Source organism: Anabas testudineus, chromosome 10 (assembly GCF_900324465.2).
Source record: "Anabas testudineus chromosome 10, fAnaTes1.2, whole genome shotgun sequence".
NCBI lineage: Eukaryota > Metazoa > Chordata > Actinopteri > Anabantiformes > Anabantidae > Anabas > Anabas testudineus.
This window is the reverse complement of record NC_046619.1, coordinates 14,217,115-14,234,692: the sequence shown is the minus strand read 5'-3', so window position 1 is coordinate 14,234,692 and position 17,578 is coordinate 14,217,115. Positions and strand designations below refer to the sequence as shown.

Here is a 17,578-nt window from a genome sequence, read left to right as displayed (position 1 = left end):
ACTAACAGGTCCCTGTGGTTCTGTGAAGGCAGAGCCCTTTTTGCTTTTCTTAGCATACATGAGCTCCCATGTGCACAAGGAAGAACATGATTCAATATCATCAATTATGGTCCTTTGTCTGACCCATGTTATAATAATAATATAAACAAATATGGTAAATTGTAATTAAAAACCACCTGTGAGGAGTTTTGTCCCCTGTTATTCATAATAATAATAAAACACGGGTAATTTTGATGTTTAGAAAATTAATCTTAAATGCATATTGTGGTAATTAGAAAACTCATTCTCAATAATTAATCAATAAACTTTCTTAATAACATCATGATATTGATGAATCAATTATCCTAGAGTTAGTATACAACAAAGTTTAACAACATTCAAAAGAAGGTTTTAATGTGCAAATGTCCAATGAGGAAAAACAACTTGAAACAACTTTCAACATAACCACAAACCCCAAAAGCCAATTTATGCCTTATGGTCTGCAAGTATGTGCATGATGCAAATGTTATATTCTATCCAGGTGTGCAAGGATGTAGGTAGACCTTGTCCATAAAGTCCACAGACTTGCATTTACCAGACACACGTACTGGACCCTTGTAGACATGTACTGTTTCTATTAGAGGTTACACATATGATTTTATTTGTTTTACTTTTTCATGTGGTTAAATTAAACAGCAGAGCTGTTCTTCTTGCCGTCTGAGGTCGACATTATGTTTTGTAGTGCGCATATGTGGAATGTGTCTGTCCACGGGCAAACAGAAACCATGAACTGGCTTTTATAACCACTAAGTACCAGCTGAAATCTTGTTTTGCTGACCTCACTTCCTTTGGTGCAGTGACATAGAAGTGTTATTAATCAAGTCTGTTTTAGTTACACAGCAGTTTTCGGCGAGTGCCATCAGAGTAAAATCAAATTGGTTTATATTGTAAAATCAAGTAAACTCATATTAACATCACAAAACTCCCTCCCTCAGGAAGAGCAACAGAAGATGGACGGCTCAATTCAGAGCACAATTCATCCCAGAAGCAAAGGCCAATTCCATTAGCAACAAAAAGCAAAACAACATCAGCTAAAACACACACACATACAGCATATACAGATCAGTCTGTGTCAAAAACACTCCTCAGCCTGGTGTTACTGTACCCTGTTGAAACATTTACTTTTAGTAAATCTCTCCAGATCTTTAATTTAGTCTGTTTATATTTTCTCCTGGATGTTGTGCCTCATGTCAAGTCTCTCTACCAGCTACAAGCTGCTGTTCTGTGCACGGTACCGGTGTTGCTGTCACTCCTTCCTCTCATGCAGGGACCTTGAAGGCAAAAGGTGTTGTTGAATTACGAGACTGAGACTTGGCAGGGTGTTGAATGACTGTCAGCTTAAAGAGCACCGGTTCACCAACTCCCCTGCACAACCCAAAAAAACTCCACTCATCCGCCAAGTCCCAGATGCCCTGTAGTCACCCACAACAAACACCCCGAGGATATCTGGAAACCGCAGAGGTTTAACCTGCTGTCATTAGCGCTCCTAATGGTTTCATCTTTGTCACTTTGAGCAAATGCAAAAACGATGAAAACACCTAAAGGTTGACCTAGATAGTTTTATTTTCCAGCCACTGTTTTCACATTCGTCAGCTCTCAAGGGCAGTAATAAGTTTCGCTGGAGCAGTTTGAGGGATAAGTGCCAAGGATATGTCACACAACACAAACCAGCAACTGCGAAATGACAAACCTGCTTCTCTGACTTTTAAATCCAGCTGAAACAACTACTCGATTACTTGAACGACAGACCCTTGTCATCTGTTTTGATAATCAACATCATTCTACAAGAAAACATACCAAACATTTTGTGGTTTTAACATGTCCAGGGACATAATTTATTGATTTCCTCTGTTTTATTTAGATAAATTAAACACTGTTGAGTTTAGACTGTTAGCTGAACAAAACAAGGCACGTAGTGACTTTAGAGAATGACACCCAGAATTGACACTATGTTCACAAGAACAACATGATTAATAGTTAATCTGCACATTAATTGATAATGAAAGTCATTGTTGGCTGCAGTGTCCTCTTATTACATTTGCGCCAGGTGCAAGAGTAGAGGAGACTGTGCAGGACACAGACTGTTTCCCATCTAAATCAACTCTGTTTCTTCCTGTATATAAAACAAAAATATGGAAACAATGAGCATGTTGGGTACTACAAACAGTGTGAACCTGCTGCTCATAAATCAGAGACCTGACAGCTCTATAACAATGGACTTCACCTGACCTTTCCTTGTTGCTGCTCTCAGCACCGCAGCTGCTGCAGGGAGGTGTGAGCCCGAGGATCTGTGCGACCATGCACGACTGCAGACCTCAGGCGAGGTTTAACATGGGAGAAAATGCATGGCTTACATGTCAGAGTATAGCTAACTACATCTGTCTGTTTAAGTTGTCTGTAACACACAGGGAAACACAAAACAACTTCCTCGGAGAGAGGAGAAGACATGGTGGTGGTGGAGTTGATTTCATGCAGCAGTGTTGTTGTTTTTAAAGTCGCCCCCAGACGCCATGTGACAGACAGATGGAGTGTTAAGTCGTGACTCACGCAGTGACCAAGCATGAGACGGTTTCAAGCACAGAAGTGAGTACAGAGATCAGCTTCAAAGGCCTACGCTTTATTTTCTGCTATAAAATCTTTTAATTTCTCAGCCAACCTTCTCCTTCACAACGTCTTCTTCTCTTTGTGAGGCCTTCACAAAGAGACGTGGGACTTATTCCACCCTCAACTCTTTATTCCTCATCCAAGTTAAGGTTTTCTCACTCTTTTCCCGTTCTCCTAGTTTGGCTGGGAAACTCCAAAACACATCCAACAATGTCACTTCAGCTCGAGCGTATCCAAGCTCTCCATCACCTGATTTATACACAGTGTCAGATTCTACGGGGTCAAGTTGTAAACAAGCAAAAATGCAGCAACTGTGCGAAGAGACGCTGACTAGAGGACAGATCCCTGACACACACATAATAATCAAACCTCCAAACTCAGATTTGGGGTTTCTTGGTCTGTGCAGAGATGTAAAGGTCGCTGCAGCAGCATGTGCAGCACATTTGCTGCGCCCGACATAGTAACGGCGTGTGGGAGCGAGGCCAGGTATCTTAATCCCCATCACCCTTTGGTATTCCCCACCAAGAGATCCCATTAGTGAGGATAAAAACTGTAATGTAGTCCAGGGAGGCTCGGTGGACTTGTGGTGCGCTGCAACCCCCACAGGCCAACAGTGACCTCCATCTGATCCCTCACTAACTGGAATTACAGCTCCAGCTCCAGCAGGCAGTGTAAAAGGAGCAATGAACTGTGAAGCATTTTGATGTCTTAATGAACAACATACACACAGCAACAAGTCCAATAAAGGGCACCTAGAAACGTGGAAAGAGGAGCAGTATTTGCAGATATTGTAGAAACCACTACAAACACTCAGCACCGATTTACAAAAACGAAAGTCAGTTGTTTGGAAGAAAGCTGCATGTGGTTATGGTGATAGAAAGTGGCAGACGTTATGTGTCTCGATGTGTTTTTAAGAGAAAAAAGTTCTTCTTCACAAAGGAATCGGAAGGGAGAAGACGTGTCCACATTCTTCTCAGACATTCAGTGCAGCGCAGAGCCCTGGGTCAGCATCTGGTGTCACTGAGCAATAATCACACACAACGTGAACACGTGAAAAAAATTCAACAACTAGATCCGGAGATAAAGAAATGTATTCTCTTTAATGATGTCTGGAGAGCGATCAGATCAGAGCGGGTGTGGGAGCGTGAAAATGGAGAAATCTGAAACACCTGAACATGAATCGTGACCTTGATCGTGGATGTAGCAAATAAAATAAAATAAAAAGAACTGATCACGTGTTGAAGCAAATAAATCAGTTAATGACTGCAGTTAAATAAATACGAACTGCAGCAAGTCGTTATATCATCACAGGTACATAAACAAAGCAGATCAGTATTAAGAAAGAGAAACTGAGTCTGAGCGATTCTGGGCTGATTCACTGCCTTTGGGCTCAGTTCTGTGTGTAATGAGTTTAGTATGTTTTGCTCGATAATGTGTTTGTGTTTTACAATTTTAAGTGAAACCTGAGGAGGAAAGTTTGGGGAGAAGCCAGTACTGCACCATCAAGTGACCACTTGATCTGATTAAACAGTTTCCCGAGCCAAGATGTACAGAAAGTGTTTGTTTAAAAAGGAAAACAAAAAAAAGACGCTTGCATAGTAAATTCGCAAGTGTTAATCATTACACACCATTCTGTCTCTGTCACCTTTGACCTTCTGGCCCCATGTTGAGCTTGACTTGGATAATTATTTGTTGTTTAGCTTCACATCGCAGCCTGTATTTTACTGTGTAATTACTAAGTACAAGTTTACTGATGACACAACAGTGATGGGTCTCATTAGCAAAAATGATGAGACGTCCTACAGGGCGAAGGTGGATCAACTTGCCAAGACGTGCAAGGATCACAATCTTTCCCTCTGTGTAGGAAAAACAAAAGAGATTGTGGTTGACTTCAGAAGTAAGCTCTGCTCAAGCATGTTTACCCCTTTCCCACCAAGTCAGACCGATGGATGGCTCAGAGCCGCCTAACATTAACAGTGTTTCTTATCCAATTCAACTGTCTTTCATAGTGACACAACAAGCAGCAGAAAAACTCACAAAGCCAGAAGCAAAGAGATGCCGCAGGCTGCTGATGTTGTTGTTGCTTCGTATTAATGCTGAGAAAGCAGAGATGTAATCAAACATTATGCTGTGGTTCTCAGGACAATATCTGCTGCACCACCAACACCACATCACTACCAAAGACAGCTCCCTCTCATCACACCACAGTCTACAGAGGTCTGATGAGTTTGTGATTTTGATAAACTTAGACAAAATGTGTATTTGTGTAAATACTGTTTCTGTTCCACCTACAGTTCCGTCTATCAGTCACCCTTTTCCCTCTGGACTCAGACTTCAAGCTTCTGCTTCCCTGCAAAGTATATTTGCAACACAATGCAGAACTACTTCAATTTACCCAAAACACTGTGGTGCCCTGAAATGAAGGGACGGGGTATAAACACTGGTGTAATGTGAACATGGTCAAACCAAAATGCATGAAAATGCTCTTGAATATAACCAGAGAGGGTGTGTTCTTTAGACACATGTGATTTTGTTTCATGCCAAATCTCATACTGTGAAGTAGAGAGGCCAATGGATAAATGATGGGCGTTTTCCTCAAACACTGTCAAACTCATTGTGAGTCTGTTAATGTAAGGTTTCTAGATCAATGAGATTTACACAGTGCTACTTAAAATACTGAAATTCAGTGAAATGTGCTGCTGAATAATGTTGGAGAAAAATTAAAGATAATCAATCACACAATGCTAAGCTTCATATCTTGTTCACAAAAAACAGGTAAATGTTTCAATGGTGTTGTATTTTCCACCCACTGCTCCACAATAATAGTAAAGGGGTAATCTGTGAACCAGGTTCCTTTCATCTGGAAACATGGAGCCAAACAGACATTTCTCAAATTCATTCCGAGAAGTTATTAAATCAAAAAAATATTTGACTTCTGATCTTTTCAATGAGCTCTTAAGGTTTCGTTCCATCCGTCCCCGTCTCCTGAGCAAAGAGCCAGGGCTCTTTCCCATCACACAGGACTGGGGACCATCTGGTAAAATAAACAGCCAAAGTAAAGATTAACACCGCCCTTAGTTATGGATACAGCAAAGCTGCAGCACGTCTTCCTGCGCTACACACACCTGGTCCTGCTGGTTATGATCTCTTCATGCGGAAACAACGAGCCACATAAACCAGTGTCGTTTTACCAATTAGTAGAAGAAAGGAGGTCTGCAGATCAAGAGAGGCAGCAGCAGCTTCTGGAGTCAGCATGAAAGCTGCTCATTTGCTAACACCCTGCTGGGTTAATTCAACCCCTGCATGAGTGTGTATGTTTTCACACTGGCCTGCTGAACCCTCTCACACCGGACGACCTCTTGTGTGGACAAATAGACTCAGAGAAACGAGCACATTGCAATGTTAACGTGCACAAACGTAGAACCGTACCAACACATACGCACGCAAGAAAAACATAGGTGAAAATGTTCTACGCTGTTGCTTTTGCTCATGTATCAATTGTGGCACCGCTGATGCAAATGTGGAGTTCACAAAATCAAACAGACAAGTAGTGTTAAGTGTGCATGTAAGTGAAGACTTACTCCACAAGTCTAAAAGACTAAATTGCACGCAGAGAAAATATGCAAACATGACCCCAAATGGAGTCCAGGGGGTTGAAGGGAGGCGGTGGTAGCCTTCAGTCTACTGTATGTGCTGGTTTTGAGTGTGTTCACAGCTGGTTTTAATACAGGAGGAGCTGTCAGATAAGAAAATGGTCAGAAGCAGCAAAAGGAAAGAGGGATTTAGAGCTAAATACCATAACAGAAAATAACACATTTATCACAACACCCTGCTGATTCAGGCATTCGGTCATCAATCCTTTCCAACTAAGATACGTGTTTGAACAGAGAAGCTGAGGAGAGGTTGTTTAGAACTTATATATTAAATTATACTACAAATAATTGTTGTACTTTAAATGTATTTTCATAGATGTTTTTCTACTTTTATATCCATGATCTGGTTTCCATTTACCTGTGTACAGTACGAAAATAAACGAGCACTCATGAAACTTTCCGCAGTTGTTTGACTATAGTGAACATCAGGTTTGCATTAAAGGAAGTTTGTATGAAGACGTATGTTGTACATGTTATAAACCCAAGGGGAAAATAGGTTACATGAATAAAGTTTGATTTAATTTGCTGTTTAGCTTTAGTTTAAATAGGAGTAAATAACCTAAAACCTGTTAAATTACTTATATTTGTTTGAGATGTAGTTGCACCCATTGCCTCAGACTCAGATTCTTTATTGTTATATCACAGTACAGTAATGTGAGGTGTTCATAATGACACCTCATGTCCAAAATAGTCTTGATATAAGCTACGTTTTTTCTATAATTATCTGTTTTAAACACAAGGCGTGTACTGGAGTACAGTTTTACTTCAGTAACAGTACTTCTAGGATATTCAGACATTCTTACAACAAGTGGGAGTTAATCCCTGCAGATCAGGTCTAAGAGAGGCCAGGCAGCTCAAAGTGCAGACCGCCCTCTCGGGACACACAGACCAGCAGTGTATATTGGTTGGACCACAGCCCACCACAGCACACCCAAGAAACTGGCTGCACGCGCTCTTTGAGTCATGTCGACCGCAGACAGCTATTCATCCTGCAGCAGCAGCAGCAGCACGGTATGTGGTGGGCTTTCAACAGATCACCTCCCTGGACTCTCATTTAAACCCTGCTGATCACCTCTGTGGTCAGATTCACACGTCTGTGTCCACAGATTCGAGTTCTGCGCACTAAACTGTGTCCAACTCCACTGGCAGCAAAAAGCAGTTCAGATAAGAGGGAATGGAAAATGTGAAGAGACATAATGATAACAAGTTTTAACACAAAAGCAGACTTTAGAGTCAGAGTGAGGAGAGAGATGTGGGTTGACTGCACTTTTCCTGAGCTGCACTGCCAGTGTCAACTGGAAACCTGGACGTGTTGCAGCTACATGTCAGGAACAGAAGAGAAGAATGAAAATTAGCTCAACACAAAGTTTTATCGAGTTATAACAACAGAGTGACGGATTCTGATGGAGGGACAGGAAAACTGTCTATAAACACACTGCACTTCCTTTTAGCTCAGGCAGCTTAATGTTGTTAACAACTACAGACATGGTGGAACACTGTGAAACAGCGGTTCGTGAATTATTCACTGTACTTACGCTGCTGCGTCAGCTTCAATCAGTGTATTACTTGCAGCCAAAACAAACACAACATACACTTCCATCAACATGCATATGTCAAACACTCCATCAGCCCATAACCTTAACTCATCAGGGTAACAGAGGAACACTGCCACCTAGAGATAAACAACAGAAGAGTTTAAAAGTCTGTTAGCTCACATGGGTAGATCAACAAACGGGCAGAAACTCTATATGAAGAGGAAAAACTCAAGTTTAAAGACACAAAATGAGCAAAAAGAGAAACATCACACACAGAAATACTGCCAACACATGAAAAAGGACCAACCTGAGATACTATGTGCACATTTTAAGGTGTTAGTGACACGAACATGTCGTAGAAGGTTAACAACACACTGTACTGCAGCTGTGATATTCATATATTAGTTAATATATGAACTAGATGAACTAAAAACTAAAAAGGACTCCAGGTTAACAGGTGTGTGAAATGGAAAACTCAGAAAGGTGCAATGATGCATGTGGTTTGGAAATGTATTGGCATGTTATGAAAATTCTAACCTTAGATTTACTTCCTGCACTAAACTGTGTATAGTTACTACTGTGTAGAGTGTAAATGAAGATACGATACGGTTTTGTCCCCGTTTACAAAAAAGCAATATTAAAATATTGGACCTACTAAACCTTAATGACCTTAAATAATCAGTTACCCTAATATACTCTTTATTTTTCGTATGATGGAAGCTTAATAAAATTAAAATAAGGAGTAGAGCAGTAGAGAAAGAAGCTTCACTCAGTTAAGTCTCACTTGTGAGAGAAACACATGAAAGATCCACAAAACAAAAGAAGGACTGGATCTACAAATACATAACTTTCTCTCAGTCTATTGATGCACGTGTCCAACTTCTTGTTAATATAACATCAGGCCAGTTTCCCCTGGAAAGTTCTGGTACTTTTCTTTCTCAGGAATGAATCACTTAAGGGAACTGTGATTTGCATTTCCACAGGAGGGTCAAAGTCCTGGGAAGGTGAAAGAAATTTTCCTGCGGATGAATAAAGTCTTTCCAGGTTAACTACTGCTGCCCAACAGGGTTCAGGTGGCACCCATGCTACATGAGATGGAGCTGCTCCTGTTGCCACAGAGAAATAGTAATGTGAATCCAAAGAAGACGACTTATTTAAAGATTTATTAATTTATAATACAAGCTTTTATGTAGACCACATTGCATTTTAGTTTTTACATTTACTCATACTGAGCTAAACGTTATAGCAGTGACATTGATTGACAAAAACACAAACCAAAGGACACTCAATGGAAGGAATCAAAAGGTTTACGACCATCTCTGAAGAAACCGCAGCCCATCAACACTCCCAGTGCTTCACTTACTTTTGTTTTTTAGTTTGTTTTTTTTTAATAGCACATGCCCTTACTAGTCGTCATACAGTATGCCACGTGCATCACACACCCTCAGACACACTCGCACACAATCTCACCCACACTAAAATTCAACAAATACCTATACACAAGATAAAAATTGATATTTAAATTTCAATATTAATGATATTACTGAATTCCACGATAAAAGGCAAACAAGAAGACAGCATCCAAATGAAAAGGAGGTGAAACACCATCAACATTTTCCTTTTTAACGTTACTCTTCTGAGTGGGACACTCTCCCCTTGCCTCCTCTCCAGTGTCCAGTAGAAGAGGATCTCACGCCAACAACACGCCTTCCCATCATGTTCTACCGCTTCTTCTATCTGCGTTTAACTGGCCCGCCGTGTCTCTCCCCGTTATGAGGGAGCAGCAACAGTCTAGTCAATAAAATCACCACCAGAGGTGTGAACACGACACCTGGAGGCACACAAATCCATCCGACTCCTTCTTTCCAGCCTCGCTGGGAGCTTGTTGCCGTTTCTCTACACCTGTAGGTTCCTCAGGTGTTTGTGCAGCTCCTTCTACTAAGAGTCTCGTCTCCACTGGTCCGTTATCCAGCTAATGGCACAAACGCCACAGGTGCTGATATAAACTGAACGGTTCAGTTAATAAGAGGCAGGAACAGTCTGCGAGGAGCATGGCATGTTGTCTACACATGGGGAATGAAGGTCTGCTCCTCTGGTGAATTAAAAAAAGCAATGAGCGAAGAGAGGGTGACACAATAAACACTTGTGCATTAACAAACTGGTTAAGTGCAATGAGAGGGTTAACACCATTCAGTAACACCTGGGGAAACGTCCATGTGACTAGTAGGGAAGGGTCCACAAATCCTTTATAGCACTTCTGTGTTCATGAAGAACGACGAGTTCCTGGTGTGTTTGACAGCTCTGTAAAACCTGTCCAGCAGAGAACATGTCCACGAAGGAGAGAAGGTGATGTTTAACGTCAGGATTGAGACAAACAAAAAGACTAACAGCTGATTCTGCTGATAGCGAAAAGGTTTGGGGGCAAAAGGTGAATAATATTGGCACGAAAAATAGCCTTAGATTGGACAAGAGTTCAACCAAAGCAGGTAACAGCCCTAACCAGACTTCCTGATTTATTCCAGATCCACAGCCGACAGGATGGCGAGCAGGAGAGAACAGCGTGTATGCATGTTTACATGTGTGTGTTATGTGTGTTGGAGAAGTTGGGGTGGGGTTTGTTTTTCTGTTGCTTTACAAGAGGAGGCAGCAGTTGCTCTCTGTGGTTTTTTCTCTGTTCCTTTGACCTATAAAAACAGGACAACAAAGACATGAGGACAAAAATAACCAGGAGAAAACACAAATCACTCTACAGAACCTTTACACTGATCTGATCATTAAGTCGATTCCTGTCTTTTCAAGTGTAAAACACAGTAAAACTATCAAAGCCGTGTAGAGCGACAAAGCCTGTTCTTCACTCTTCTTGTTTACTGGTGAACTCTCACAGATTTTTTATTTCATTATTTATTTTAAATCCTGTTTTAAACAAGTTTAGGGATTAAACAAACAGACTGTAAAGTTCTTCGTGTCCCGTGAAGTGTCGACACAAAATGACGACACTATGTTAATGTGGAGAGAAGGGAAAGGACTAGATTCCTAATGTGAAAGCTGTTGAACAGATCATTATGAAGAATGTAGATATGCAAGTGGCCCCGATCTGTTTGGACCAATTCCGTTTGTAATGTGACCAGAAGCTTATATTCGAGGATGAGACAATCGTGTGACCGGTTAGAGCACCAGTGTAACATGTCTACGCTGCATTATGGATCGTTTGCAGTCTCTTTGTTGCTAAGCTGGTGAGTGTTTACACGTCAACAGTGACTTTTTCAGGATTAGTCAGCAATAAAAGGGTTTGTTCAGTCCAGTTTAACCTGCATGAATTTCTAAGAGCTGGTGTAACGTGTTTTGCTGACACAGAGGAAATAAATTTATGTCAAGTAAAAACCAGTTTGTAGCGTCTCTTGGTGCCTTTACCGCTGCAATGAACCAGAGAGAAAATCAGTCAGGAAAAACAACTGTGACAGATGACGAGCTAAAAAAGAAACACTTGAGCATAAAAGTGTTTCCTGTCCTCAAAGTGCTGTATCCTGAACCCAGTTAATGCAGCAGATACACAGTCAAACGTGTTTTCCAGTTCTCTGACTAAAAAAAGAAACTGTCTCTACTTCTACTGAGCAAAGGAGCCAAAGAAACAATGCTCACCGTGAGAGTTGGGCTCTGGAAGCGTCTCCCTGGCCACCAGGTGCATGACGGTCGTTCGGCCCGGTGGCAGCTTCAGAGCTTTAAAAACACAGAACACGTGATGATTCTGGGAAAATCTACTTTTAGTTTTACACCTACCACGCAGTGTCCATGCAGTTTGAGTGACAGGCTTCATTCAGGATATTTGGTTTGTTTATATTCATTAATTTTAAATAAAAAGAGTGAAATAATTAAGGGTATAAAACTGAGACAGAAACCACAACACACAAATCCAAAAGTAGTGTAGTAAAGTCCACAAACAAACTCAACAAACAACAGAAACTCAACAAAAGGACGAGGTATCAACTGAACCATGGATTTGAAAAATCATTACACACCTAAAAAATGACACAAGCAGCAGAAAAAGCGCATTTTTTTGCATCTTCATAAAATTACTCTCTCACTCCACCCGGAACCGACCGATCTGATTAGTGGTCAGTAAATCCCAGCAGCACACGTACAGAACAGAGAGTCTGTGAGCTCGAAAGCTTAACGAGATTTAAATCATCAAATCAGCTGCTTACGCTGCTTGACTCATGGTGAGGTGAAGCGAAACATCTGGAATCCCCTAACACCTGTCACCACGGCAACAGAAGTGTTCATTTCATCATATGACTGACAAGTGATTTTACGACTGTGTTTGAAGTTTGTAGGCTGCATGTGTTGGTGCATTGTGATGTTTTTATCTTTTATCTTTTGTGCTTCTTTTAGTTTAGTTGCCCGAGTCTCGATTACTAAATGTAATGAATTGTCTCTGAAAAAACAAGTGGTTTGAATCTTCTGGAGTGAATTAAATATCACAGTATGAAGCAAATAAGTCAACATCTCTGACAGTGTCACAGTATTTGGAAATAACAGTTTGACAAATAATGTCTTTCAGCCACATCTGCTGGCTTTATTAAAAAGATGAATTCCATATGTAGGTCACCTGGTGTGAAAGCTGTCAGTGAGAGAAACTTGAATTATTTTGTGAAGGTGTCTTTATTAAGACATGATCGTACCTCCCAGGGTAACGTTGCCGTGAAGGAAGCGTCCCTGGAAAATGAGGCGCAGTATACTGGGACTGCTCACCGTCTCCTCCTCCCATCCTGATAGAGAGCAGAGAAAGTGCATCGCTTAAAACCACATGATAGTAAATCCCAACTAGACATTTATACTCTTATATTAGAGAGGATGACAACAATGCCACACTGTGTAGCCCGATACAATAATAATGTAATAAATACAGAGATAAAACAAGTTAAATTTAAACTTTTAATCAACAGATACATTCACTATTCTTCACCATAATACTGTTATTAACAATGTGGAAAGGAAGAATACAGAAAACTGAAACTTGTACCTGCAGGCCAGTTGTCAAATACATGCTTGGCGATGTCTGTGGCCGAGTCATTTGGGGAAAAAGTGAAGTCTTGTGTTTTCCCACTGACCAGGATAAGGCGGAGGTGCACCTAAAACAAAACAAAAACAGGTCCCTTTTAGTCCATAGCAACGTGGCGACAGCAAAAGCACAACACCAAACTTCCCTTAAAATTCTTCTTAATTAGTGGCAGAGGAATCCTCTCACTTCCTCTAACCTCTTCAGACATGAGGTGACCTTCAGAAGGCTGTGAAGAGACGGGCATTCCTGTCTAATTAGATTTATTCACACCAGGTCCCCACCATTCGACCGGACGCCTTCATTCATGGAGGGCTTACACTGAAGTGAGCCCCTGTTGCTGGAGACAACAACAGATAAGGGTGGGGCTGAGCGGGAGAACACTGGCCCTTTAGTTCCCGCGTGTTCTGAGCTCCTCACTGGGCTGTCAGCCTAATGCGATAACCCCAGGTGTCCCAGACAGCTCTGGGCCGTGTTATTAAATTTACATGGGCAGTGCGTAGCCCCAACAGGGACTGTGCATGTGGGTAGGGCGGTGAGGCTTCCCCCCAAATGTTATAATCTGGACAACTATATAATACCCGTCTGTTATAAAAAAAACAACAAATAACAAACACTAAAAGATTAATGTAGGATCGGACATACAACCCCTGTGTGTAGTGTTTAAGAATAGATCACAAAAACTCTTATTTAGCATTCAAGAAACAAAGGAACAACATTATAGACTTAAAAATGAATAGATGCAATTAATAAAAAGGTCTAAGAGAAATTCTAGGTAAATTATGCACTTATGCAGTAAACTGCTTAATTGAATTAGTATATACATTTTGCAATTAGTTTGAAAAATGTAATCCTTTTATTGGGAGTAAACTGATTATAACTGAGGTAAATTAAAGACAGTTTGAAAAATGATTTTTATATCGTCACAACGTGAATTATGAGGTGCAAACTTTTGAACAAGGTTCTTAATCACAACTGTAGTACAGGTCAGTGTGTGGTTGTAGTGGGCAGCTTCCAGTTTTGTTAATGTACGTAATTGTGTGAATGTGATCAGGGCGTTCCTGAAAAAGAAGTGTGGCCTCTCAGTAAAATTATCCTGAATAAATAAAGGTGTAAAGTAAGAACAAAAAGAATTGTTGTTGCTTCATACTCAGGAATTAGGTGTGGTTTTATTCATCTGTTGTTTAGTTTTATCTAAAATTTCTAGTGAAATTTTCTGTAACTGTGTTTGGACCGCGGTTTTATATTTAATTTGTAAGAGACAAAAAAGCACAATTAGCAGTTATACGTAAATCACTACTGATGACAACCCGTCACCCGAAGATGGTGACGAAGCAGCAAGTGGAAGTGTGAGGATGACGGAGTGTTTACACAAACTAGTAGTAGAAATAGTAGAAACCTTATTTCAAAGGTAGAATTTTCCTGATGAATGGCGATTTATCTGTCACGTAAATGCTAATCTGTTTTTTTTTTTTTTTTTTCCAGTAACCAGGTTACTAATACAGCATATGTAAACACACTGGTCACTGATGAACACCGACTGCACAAATATATTTCAACAGAGAACACTTATATCCCAGTTAAATGTCTATAAAAGGCGACCCACCCAGGTTGATAAACATCAGTTTATCAGGCTTTTATCACTTATCATCACACACCAACCCCATTTCCAGAAAAGTTAGGAATAAAAAAAACACAATAAAAACTGACAGTCGATCGAAAACACTTCCACACAAAATTACACAGAAACCTACCCGAAACATTTCTACTTGAAGGGTGAGAACTGACGTGTGTTCTTTCCTTGTTTTATTGAAATGTTTTTTTAAAACCTGCTACTGTATGTGACTTTTTGTGTTTCTGTTGGATTTCTCTTTGTGTATGTTGAACGTAATAAATAAATAAATAAAGCAAAGAAGAGAACAAAGAGACTTAATTGTGAGGTGTGACGTAAGGGAGGGACACCCCCACTGATCTGTTTACATACACAATCCTCCCTTGGTGGTCCTCTGCCCTCCCTCCCCCATCTGAACTGAATAACCTCCATTTGGGGTTACATACCCGTGTCGTCATTTACAAGCTTTGTCCCCTGCCCCTTTCATCCCAACAAACTAAAAACAAATTCAAATCTGCCTGGTTACCCGTGGTAACCTCCCGCATCACAAATGTCCTCAAGCTTCTCCAATCCAAAGAAGGACATTTAATCCAGCAAACATTGCTATAAATTACTTTTTTAGGGTTAACATAGCCACCAAAGGCTTATTCATTTTTGACTCATGGTCAAGTTTCCTAAAAACATAACCAACTACAAGCTAATACCCCAGGCTAGCTGCCGAGATAGATGATCCGCTACTGTGGGTTTTCACCTGATGTACAAGTCCTAGATTAAAGAAAATATGACAAGTTTAATTAACAAATTAAAGGAGGGAAGTGTGATACAGATACAAAGGTGTAAAACTTATGTACAAAAACTAAAAAATATCCACACTGGAAAATTTGAAATGACTTTCAGCTGTAACAGCTTCAGTGCCTTGTACAACGCAGTCGCAAATATCTTGTTTTGTTGCCCAAAACTCAATAATACTCAAAAATGCAAACCTTTGAAAAGTTTCCTACGTAAAATATTACTCTACAATGAAGGTTAGAAAGTCAGTTATCAAGTATCGTTCTTAACAGGAAACCTTTTATAACCTTTGATCCGTCTCTAAATTAGTGTTGTCTATTCATGTGGATGGAAGGGACAAGAGGGGGCACTTAGTAAGAGGGTACAATCAATTGGAGTCTAAACCTTGAAAGGAAAGTAGGGCAACGTTTTAACTCAGATTAGACAGATGGTGCTCACAGGAACAGCAGTCACTGTCCCAGCTAAGTATTTGTGGACGCTGGCTAATCCATGGCCACCCCCCTCTTTAACTTTGGAAAATGTTTATTAAATGTTATCACGAATGTAATCAATAACAATAAAAAAAAATCAACAACACATCGTGAAGCAGCAGCAATAGGTCAGGTCATGTCATAAGTGTTACATGTGCAGAAAACAAAACCTGGATCTGTGTTGATTCTAGTATAAAAGGTCACAGACCCTCACTCACCATATCAAGATCCTTCTGGGTGGTCATGACTCAGTGAGGAGGAAGGCCGTGTGGATGTAGAGCAGAGAGAACAGGACTGGCGTGCTTCAGCTGCTGGAGACGGGGCCAGAGCCCTGAAACAAACAACACAAACAGTGTGAGGCTGCTTCCCACATCCTGGCACCAAAACTGCAATGCACATAATCCATTATCCAGCGAGCTAGCATGTCAGCGTATCATTACCAAGCAAACGTCAAACCTGCGTGTCAATGATTATGTATTACCTATCGTATAAGTAGTGAGCACGGTGTGCGGTTCAGCTTATTAAAAATAATAAACTCAGCTTGTTAGGTTAGATTAGGTTAGGCTACGGCAGCGACGAGCTAAGTAGCTTAGCTCAATCTTATCAGGTGAACACCTAGCGTTAAGTTAGCGGGCTAATGTTTCCGTTATTAGCTTGATTCGACCATCAAATCGGACTCGCTGTCTTGTGGCAATAAGACGTACGATGCCGTAAAATACCAACAAAATGTATCACACATCGAGTTTCGTCCTGACAGATGACGACACTGAGCCCTGTAAACAGAGAAGGCTACGCTAACGTTAGCATTAGCTGCTGTGTTAGCTTGTGCCGAGCCTGCTATCGCTGGCTATCTGAAGGCCAACTAAATGCAAAACGCTACTTTGTGATGCGTCGATCTCACCTGCATCTGACGATTATGATGAAATTTCGCATCCAGTTGAGTTGACGAATCAGCAGAAAGCGCTTTTCATAGGGAAAATATCGAGTGTAGATGGATATCGTAGACTGTGGGTATCGGTGGCTAATGGACGGGAAGACGCCGGATGTCAGCTGGTTGTAAACGCAAACACTTCTGGGAGTTGTAGTCCAGGATCTCTCAGTGAAATTAACACTGATATTAAAAATATCAAAAAAAGTTTACACTCCGTGAAATACGTCTAAATATGTCTATTTAGACAGTTTATATACCTGTGAGGAAATCCCTACTGTAGCCTACAATCCAGATATTTTACATGAATTTTTCAGCTTTATACTTTTCATAGGGACATGTTTTAGTCCCCTATCTAGGTTAGGGTTAGGGTTAAAAGTTAAATAAAATAAAGATACAGGCTGCCCGTATATCTGTACAGTCTAAGTTAGACTATACTGATTTAATCTAGCCTATAATTATTCAGTGGTAAACTTCAACAATATCCAACACTTAACTATATTAAATAACATAAAGTCATGACATTAACATTACATTTATTAGTATGTGATATTTAAACATTTATGCTCACTTAAAAAACTATGCGGTCAACTGCAGTACACTACATAACCAACACGGATTCCCACACAAGCATCAACTTCTTCTCCTACACCAGATCAACAGATGTGTGGACAGAGCAACTACAAACAAAACCTTTTCCCAGCTGGATCCCTGGATGAATAGGGGTCTGCCTCGTGTTTAAGGTGAGGGACACAGTTTTTAGGTCTGGAGACAGAGGGGCCTACAGCTTACACAGAAGTAAAAAGCCCTTCTCCACTGAACCGTGGCACGTGTGGCAAGGCATACAGTGCATCTCAAACTTCAGACCACACAGGAGACTACACCCATCCAC

The 17,578-nt window shown here is 40.6% G+C and overlaps 1 protein-coding gene across 1 annotated transcript; it reads right to left on the bottom strand.

Annotated features, from left to right (window-relative positions):
• Positions 1-9,210: 9,210 nt before the first annotated feature.
• ubl3b (ubiquitin-like 3b) lies at positions 9,211-16,817 on the bottom strand. The gene is made up of 6 exons (XM_026358281.1): positions 16,660-16,817; positions 15,977-16,089; positions 12,852-12,960; positions 12,511-12,597; positions 11,471-11,548; positions 9,211-10,515 (listed from the first exon to the last, which is right to left on the bottom strand). The coding sequence occupies exons 2-6, from the start codon at positions 16,001-16,003 to the stop codon at positions 10,463-10,465; spliced, it is 354 nt and encodes a 117-aa protein (XP_026214066.1). The 5' UTR covers positions 16,004-16,089; positions 16,660-16,817; the 3' UTR covers positions 9,211-10,462.
• Between the last annotated feature and the right edge of the window lie 761 nt (positions 16,818-17,578).

What these genes read in the sequence shown, in the direction of transcription:
- ubl3b (XM_026358281.1), bottom strand. Translation starts at nt 16,003, where the DNA reads ATGACCACCCAGAAGGATCTTGATATG. An exon ending in CCCAGAAGGATCTTGATATG is followed by an intron (nt 12,961 to 15,976) that starts GTGAGTGAGGGT and finishes GTTTTGTTTTAG; the next exon opens with GTGCACCTCCGCCTTATCCT. An exon ending in TCCAGAGCCCAACTCTCACG is followed by an intron (nt 10,516 to 11,470) that starts GTGAGCATTGTT and finishes CTGTTTTTATAG; the next exon opens with GTCAAAGGAACAGAGAAAAA.